Below are 9,327 nucleotides of genomic sequence, written 5' to 3' on the forward strand. Positions count from 1 at the left end.
ATGAAGCGCAAACGAAACGATGTCATTTTGGGTTTTTCGCAAACCCATAGACTCAGCCCAGACTTGCGAGTCTACCTTAACTCTCCCGAGTCTACGCAAACTCGACCGAATCCACTTGATTTCGATTATGCTCCTGTTTTAATTCGTTGAGGCTTCATGGAATTGTAGAATCGTGTGATTCTATGATTTAAAACGCGATTTTGATAACCATGGTGTAAAGTAAGGATTTTTTTCTTCATTCTTATGAGTGACTAATTTACAAGAAGCAAGCAAATGCCTTTAAACTCAAAAACAGGAGTCCTAAATAAAGTTTTTAACAAATATTATAAAATTTGGTAAAAAAAAAACAAATGCTCATAAAAAAGTAAGTTTTCTCATAAATTAAAATTAATTTATACAAATTATTTTAACTTATACAAAAAATAGTTAGATTCAATTTATCTTATTTTCCTTTTCTATAAATATTTATTAAAAAAGTTATCCAAATAAGACCAATATGGAAGTAAAGTATCCTTATACGAATGCACTTATACAGAAATAATAACACAAGCAAGACTATACTGTGCATCGATGAAAAAAGAAAACAAGTGTTGACATAAATGCACCTAACTTCTTCTACAAAGCTATCTGAATGTCAAAAAAGAAAGTCATTGCTTAAAAGAACTTGCTCGAGTCTTCTTGAATTTAAATTTAATGCAAGCTCAAAACATTTGCATTTCGAAAAGCATAAATCTACAACTTTTACTTCTCAACAAGCACTATATGTTGGAGTTTCCTTTAATTCTCAACAGCTCCCTTTAATTCCTTCGTAGAAACTTGTGGAATAATTCATCAATCTTCTTGTTATTACACTTCAACAACATAGTACTAGTATATGACAAGCGAAAATTTCATATCACCGAAACCGCTCACACTCCGCTCATTGGTAATTGCTACCATAGGAGTCTAATCCAATTAATTGGCATGTCCGGAATTTGACTCCTCAATTTTGAATTAAAAAACTTCATTGGAAAATGCTAGTTATAATCTCATTAAAGGATTCTTGAAAAATCATTTGAAATCCTTTGCTGTCAATAACAAGGTACCTCATTCCTTTTTATTTCCTAACGACCTTTTATTCTTTGTTCCTCCTCGAATATTTAGTTACACTTATTTAATTCACAATCTTACTCCCGATCTTGATAAATTATCCATTAGTGCTGTAAAATGTTTTTCTTAGTCTCTCTCGAGTTCAAAAAGGATATTAGTATTATTTTCCTTCCACACACCATATCCATGTCTACAGATTAAAGTAAATCCTAATTCTAAGCAGCAGCATCTGCAGCAGTAAATGACTTACAGTAGCCGCAGTAGTAATAGCTTAATTACAGTAGCTACTACGGTATAACTTTTGATTTTTGGTGGGAGGTAGAACTTAATAACTTAATTACATCAACATATTTGCCGGCTACCTTTTCAATTTCAGGCTAACTCTGTTTTTTACCTGAAATATCTACTTCAATACTTTACTTGCCATTCCCACTAACTTTTATCTTGTCTTGGACCGAGTTTCACAACACCAACGTGCTTTTGACTATCTCATTTGTTGGAAACATTTTTAACTGCAACAAGTTGTGAAAAACATTTCATCTGATTGTCAGCAATTCAATTCAGCACTAGATAGAAATACACATATTTCCTATGGTTAAGGGGGTAGCTTACATTCCAACAGAATTTTTTGAGATAGTAAAATCTGAAACATTCTGATTAAACAAAAAAAAATCAATTTTGAAAACATGAATTATAGCTCTCCATGTGACAGCTAAACATTCTTATTCCAAACCTAGAGGTGTGGCTAAGTTGGCAATTAGAGCTACATGTCAACAAACTTTGGCTACAATGTAGGGATTCAAATCTCAAAAGGAAATGTAGACATCACTTGGGAGATCCAAAACACAAGCAAAACAACTCAACAAACAAACACAAGTTCACTTTTCAACTTTCTCCAATTACACTAAACAACCGAAGATAATAACCTAACTTTGATTGTAAAACACATGGCAGAATGCCATACCAAATCTTGTGGATTTTTTCTTCCATTCAAAAATTTTATATAATTATTTAAACCACAAGAGTAATAAAAAAAAAATCAAATGAGAATGTCAAGTCAAGTGTGACAAATCCCCTTAATTTTTTATCAAAAAAAAAAACTACTTTACAACAAACAATTAAAATGAGTGAATAGGTAATTTAGTCCCTGAGATTGTACTCATTTTACATATTAGTCTCTAACCTAATATTAAATTCAAAATAGTCTCTATCTTTGCATAAGTGTTGCAAAATAGTCCTTCTGTTAAATTTTAAAGTAACGCCGCCGTTAGTGAAGTCTATTTTAGTGCCACGTGAACTATCTAACGTGGCACTAAAGGATGATGTGGCATGACACGTGGATGTGTCTCTTAAAAGATGTCACGTCATTTGATGATAACAAAACGAGTAAATACACAATTTAGTCCCTGACTTTGTACCCCTGTTGCATGTTAGTGAGGTCAATTTTAGTGTCACGTCATTTGATGATGATAGAATGAGTGACTTCTTCAAATTTGATGGTTCTGAACCAATTGAGGCATATATACGAAAAAGAACTCACACACACTTGCACAAATAAAAAAAACCAAAAATCCACACAACCTTTGCAATGCATGGACACTTTAAGCATGATTTCTGGCATTTTTTAAGTTAGGGACTATTTTGTAACACTTATGCAAAAGATAGGGACTATTTTAAATTTTTCATTAAGTTAGAAACTAATATGCAACAAGGGTACAAAGTCAGAGACTAAATTGCCTATTTACTTGTTTTGTTATCATCAAATGACTTGACATCCTTTAGGAGGCATGTTCACTTGTCATGCCACATCATCATTTAGTGTCACGTTAAATAGTCCACGTGACACTAAAATTGATCTCACTAACAGCGTTATTTTAAAATTTAACGGAAGGACTATTTTGCAACACTCATACAAAAATAAGGACTATTTTAAATTTAACATTAAGTTAGGAACTAATATGCAAAATGAATACAATCTCAGAGACTAAATTGTCTATTCACTCCAATTAAAATTTTACAGCACAGATTCCAAACGAATAAGATCACATAATACCTTCAATTCCCGCAGCAACCTTGACATCTATCTGATCCACTACTTTCAATTGCACAACATCAAAGAAACGATAGTACACATAATCAGCCTTTGCTTCACCTGACGGTTGCGGATTCCCAACGTCCTTAGAAATGCAAACAACATTGCATTTCCCTACAATAGCTTCCTGGTGCAAACAACAAGCAAAACATTCAAAACGACACAAAAATATCCAACAATATTAAAAAAAAATGGACAAAAACACTCGAACAAACAGAAAAACGTCCAACACTCAAAACAACCGAAAAATGTCCAACGCTCAAAACGACAGAAAAAAGACCAACACATCTAATGGAGAGAAAACAAGCTCAGAATCCAAAACTTACCAAGACGACAGAAACAGGTTCAGTATTCGCGAAGTAAATACTCAAAACGACATAAAAAAAAACAGCCAAAGAAATACTCAAACGACAGAAAATGGCAAACACTTAAAAACGCCAGAAAACAGGTTCAAAATCCGAAACTTACCAAAGCATCGGAAGCAAACACTCAAAACGACAGAAAAATAGCCAATAATACTCAAAACGACAGAGCAGAGATTCAGAATCCAAAACATACCAAAGGATTGACATTGGCAAAGCCCTTGGCGCCGTCGCCGCCGCACGCGAGGAACAACTCGTTCGGCTTCACTTCGATCCCAACCAAGTACTTGCAGATCTCGGCGGGGCGGAAGAACCACTGCACCTTCACCTTCCTGGACTTGTCGCGGGTCTCCCAGATCTTGATCAGCCTCCCGATGTGGGGCTCGCCACCGCCGATCCCGCTCTGGAGGCATACGGTGTCGTTTATGGCGTACTCGGCACCGTCGAAGGAGAATGACTCGTAGAACTGCACGTCCTTCTTTTTGCCTCCCATGCCTCGCTTCTTCCCCCAGGCGAAAGGGGACTCGAAGTCGAGACCGGATTCGGGATTGGAGTCGACAGCCATTGGTTCCGCCATGGGAGGGGTGGATAGAGGGAAGAGAGGAATTGCTGCACGGTTTGGAGAGAGCAGATAGCAGTTGTGTGTGTGTGAGTAATACAGGGATGACAACGGGACTCGTGTGGCTCCATGGGTGTTCAATGGTACGGTAATTTATGAATTCCAATGCACCTAAATCCATTCAAATAATTAATTGGTTTGGTTATTTATATATTTAAGTCAGAATTTAATTAACCTGATTAAAATCATTTATGTATAAGTTTAGTAATGAGTTTAAATTTATAAATTTGATCAAAATTAAACTAATTAAAAATTTTAAAATTATTTGATTTGGCTTTAAAATATTTTTATATTGGGATTCCAAATATTAGAATTACAAGGGTTGGGACAACGATAAGTATTGAGATTACTAATATTTATATTGTTTTGAGATACATTGTTATTTGTTTTATCTTTTTTTATATTTATTTTTTATATTATAGTTATAATATTAATAGATCATATTTTATTCATTTGTTTCAACAAATCTGATTGTAGAAAAGTTTATTGCAAGAGAATAGTTTGTAGGACATGGTTATGATTTAGACTATTTAATAAATCTCATTAAAAAAATATTTTATTTTAATTTGTATTAGTTTATGTTAGAATATTATTGTGATAGTATTAAATAAATCAATTTTACTATTTTCTGACCTTTGATAATATTGTATTAATTGTATTGTATATTGGGATGAATCATGGTATATAATAGTAGTTCTAAGAAGAAGAAAAAAGATCAAATTTAAATGGATAACTTATTGGTGTGAATCAAACCAAGCCATTCATGAATGGGTTGGGTTGGGTTTCAAAAAAAAGTGTGAAAACCAAACCAAATCGATCAAATTTGATTGGGTTGGGTCCTGAATTTGGTCAAAATCTGTCTGAACCCACGAACACCCCTACTCTCTCCTTTATGTATCTCCAAAAGATGAGGATGGGTTCAGATACAAAAGAAACGAGTTTAAAATTTTAATATCCATTCCTATGTAATTTTATTAGGATTGAGTATACTTGCATATCATTCACTTTTCCTTTTATATTTGTAAATAAAATATATATTAAATTTTTAATTATATTTTAATTCAACAATATATAAATTTAATGACAAAGAAATTAAAGATTAAAAAATTAAGAATTCAATTATATTTTTAGTTAAATGTATATTTTTAAGTTTGTTATTTAACTATTAAGTTAATTATTTTATATTTTAAAAAATTATGACTATAAAACCTTTAATATATATTATGTGTATATATGTTATGACAAAAAAATTATAAGAATGTAATGATGGTGGGTACAAGTACGTGTACAAATATAATTTGGTATTCATCCCCGATTAGTAATACTTGTACCATACCCAATCAAAGTGAGTATTTCCCGTCAAAGTCAAAGCAGGTCTGAGGCAATACCCGCAGCTATGAGATTATTTGTCATGCCTATGTGTGATTCGTGCATTAGTGATAGTGTGGCCAACCGTGTTAGAACTGGACGATCCATCATTGGACCATCCATTATCCCTTAGTTTTGATGAACACAAAGATATAAATTTGTGATGACTAATGAGTTACTTATAAGTGGACAGGACGTATGATTCAAACAAATATGGTAAGACTTCTCTTATCCTAAATAGTCATGATTATCGTCCACTATCCTTTACTGGAATCTGCCTTGTATTTAGTCATGGTCGATATCCATTTGTTAATTATGCTTAAAAAAGAATCAGATTATTACTTTAAGTGTGATCAAATTATTCTATTGTTATAAATATCCGTCTATATGAGGAATATTATACATCATAATATTACCTTTCCTTTTATAAATCACTAACATTTGAAATCATAATATGTAGGATAGTTTTAAAAACAATTGATCCGCAATTAGTCTCATTGAGGAGAACATATCACACTTGTCATAAATTGCACCAAGTCCATCTGTCCCCAGGTGGCACCAGAAGAATTAGATCAACAATGACCAAAAATTAAATGGACAAGATTCCACAATGTACTGATCATCCTCCTCTTTTAAAAGGCACATAAAAACATCGCTCAAGATTGATGAATAACATTCATACATTGAAGAAAAAGTAGGAAAAAATCAAGAGAAATACTACTGTGAGAAAAATAGTACTCATAGAGTCTATCCTTTGCTTAGCAAAGTTCTTGTACTGAGTTTTACTTTATTGTACATGCACTTTTTGAGTGTTAGAATCAATGATTCTTCAAACTAATTGTTTGAGAAAGTTAGGAGTGACTTAGTGACAAAATAATACTTGAGTGTTCTTAGATTCAGGTGGAGTCTAAGGGTTGTGTTAGCCTGGAGAATATTTGTAAAGTCAGGAGTGACAGGTCAAAATACTTGTTGTAATCAATCATTGATTAGTAAAACCCTTTACTATTTTGTTAAGGACAATTGAATGTAGCTCAGGTTAAGTGAAGCAATGTAAACCAAGTGTTTATCATCATCTTTTTAAATGTGTTAAAATGATGAATATTTATAGGCAAAATTTGTGTAAATCGTTAAGGGTCATTCCCAAAAGATGTAACTCTTCAAAACACACATTTTTGTGCAATTTCAAATTTATGATAATCGATTACATGATGTGGTAATCAATTACATGGATTCCGGAACTTGAAAAACAATTTTAACACTTTTAAAAGAAACCTAAAGACTTGATTTAAATTAATCAAATGGCCAAATATACTTATTGGAAAAACCTTTTAACAATTTAACCTAAGTCTTGAATATTCTAATTGCTTGGCTTGTTCGTGTTCAAGATTTTTCATGTTATTTTATTTTCGCCTTTCTGCCATTTGTTTTTTGGCATCATCAAAACCTACAACATTACATAACCAGATTATTGTCCCCTGCATGCCAACATAGAGACCCACCCCTAGTAGCACCTCAGGTATCAAATCAATCCACCATGTTATGTCCTCGAATTACCAGACACAGCAAGGGCCATATTACATGCCAATATGACAAAAAAAGTTGTGAATTGCTAATGTAGATACTTGATGTTGCATTCCACTATTGGAAGGGATAATGAAAGTACTTGGACATTGTCAACAACCATAACTAAGTAGTGAAATGAATTTGTTGCAATAGAAAGTCTATATCAAATATTCCAACATTAAACAGGCATTTATTGTGCATATGTCAGGTACACCAAATGAGTGCAACATAAAGAACTTTCCATCTTTTAATGTGTTCCTTGCACTAGCACATTCAGAGTTTGAAGAAAGTGGGCCCTGGGGTTATTATGCATAATTGTAGATGAATTTAGCCACCCAAAACATCTCTTCAATACATGGTCAATGTCCCTACACAACAATAACACATGTGTAATGGATTCCTTTTGTTCATTACAAAAGGAGCATGTATATACACTTAATTGAATATTCTTTTTCTTGAGGTTGTCTCCAAACAAAATCTTGTTGAGCATGATTCTGCAAATTAGATGTACAACATTTGGTGGAATAACCAAGGCTTATATATGTTGAAAGATTTCATCAACTTGAGTTTGAATCATCACATTGTGTAGGGCACCGTAGGCCGATCTAATGGTGAAGCATCCTGATGGTTCCAATTTTAGAGCAACTTAAACCATCTTCACCTCCACACCAAGTTCCATTTCCACTCGTCCCCCTCCAAAAAGCCTACCTCCCCAATGACCTTATCTTGTTGATTTAAGTTAGCAAACAACCTAGGGTATGAATATGCCAAGGTCTCTTCCCAAATCCACCTATCATGCCAAAAAGACATCTTACCACAATTCCTAACTTTCCACACCATGCAACTATCAAACCATTTCTCTTCATTATGATCACCACAGACTTTAGTCAAATCTCTCCACCACATTAAAGCCTTCCTATCAACACCCTCACTTATAAACCCCCTCCACCCTCCATATTTCGACTGCACAACCTCTCTCCACAAGCTAGCCTTCTCATGGAAAATAATCCACCTCTATTTAGCTAGAAGGGAATCATTAAATGAAGATATGTCCTTCACACCAAGTCCCCTCCTCTAAGACAACAAATCTTTTTCCCATCTTACTCATGCTATTTTATTTTTCCCTTCCTCGCAATCCTACAAAAAATCTCTTTGTAATTTCCTAGCCTTTTTTACCACACCTTGGGGAATTTTGTAAAAAGATAAATAAAATAGTGAAAGGGAAAATAACACATAATTTATTAAACATACTCTCCACACCAAAGACACAAGTTAGTGTTTCCATCTTGCCAGCCTTTTCTTTATTTTCCTCACTACAAGATCCCATGTCTCCTTCCTCCTAGGATTAGCCACCACAGGAAGTCCAAGATATGTAAATGGCAAAGACATTAACTTGTAATTCAAACGGTTAGCAAAAAAACCCAAAAGTCCACCCCAACTGCCCCTAATGAACTTTTGTAGAAGTTGACTTTAAGCCTCTAGACCATCTCATAACCTCTCAAATCTCAACATAATCTTCAACGTGGTAACATTATTAGCACTCAGCTCCCCAAAAAAACTATGTCATTCATGCATATACTATAGCTGATTCACCAACCTTACTATTCCCTACAATGAACCCTTTGAAGAGGTTTTTTGTTGATGCCTACCTCATCATCCCCATAAGGTCTTATGCTACAATGTTGAATAAAAAATGTGTTAACGGATCTCCTTGTCTAAGGCCTCTTTAAGGAATGAATTCATTGGTAGGACTCTCATTCAACGAGACAGAGATATGTGATGTATCCATCCAATCCACTTTTCCCCAAAACCTAATATTCTTAGCATGGACAAAAGGAAACTCCAAGACACATCATAAGACATTTTTTTCCCTCCTCTTTGCTTCTTCCACCACTCCATTTGCTACCATCACATTGTGGAGTAGTTGTATCCTTTCCAAAAAGGCACTTTTCCTCTTATCAATCACCCCAAGTAAAACAACTTTGAGCCTGCTTGCTAAAATTTTAGCAAGAATTTTATACATACATCCTATCAATGAAATAGGTCTAAAATCCCATAGATTTTGCTTGTCATCAATCTTTAGGACCAGGGTCATGAAGGATAAGTTACACCCTCTAAGCATGACTCCATTGGCATGAAACTCATCTAAAAACCACTTGATGTCATCCTTCAAAACACCTCAAAAGGATTTGATAAATTTGAAATTGAACCCATCATAGGGTGAGGAATGCTTT

At 33.9% G+C, this 9,327-nt stretch overlaps 1 protein-coding gene across 1 annotated transcript; it reads right to left on the reverse strand.

Annotated features, from left to right (window-relative positions):
• Positions 1-1,223: 1,223 nt before the first annotated feature.
• Positions 1,224-4,261, reverse strand: LOC114383147 (protein ANTI-SILENCING 1-like). Its single transcript, XM_028342748.1, has 3 exons — positions 3,740-4,261; positions 3,143-3,308; positions 1,224-1,601 (listed from the first exon to the last, which is right to left on the reverse strand). Exons 1-3 carry the CDS (start codon positions 4,118-4,120, stop codon positions 1,579-1,581), a joined length of 570 nt encoding a protein of 189 aa, XP_028198549.1. The 5' UTR covers positions 4,121-4,261; the 3' UTR covers positions 1,224-1,578.
• Between the last annotated feature and the right edge of the window lie 5,066 nt (positions 4,262-9,327).

The sequence above is a fragment of the Glycine soja genome, chromosome 14 (genome assembly GCF_004193775.1).
Source record: "Glycine soja cultivar W05 chromosome 14, ASM419377v2, whole genome shotgun sequence".
NCBI classification, from domain to species: Eukaryota; Viridiplantae; Streptophyta; class Magnoliopsida; order Fabales; family Fabaceae; genus Glycine; species Glycine soja.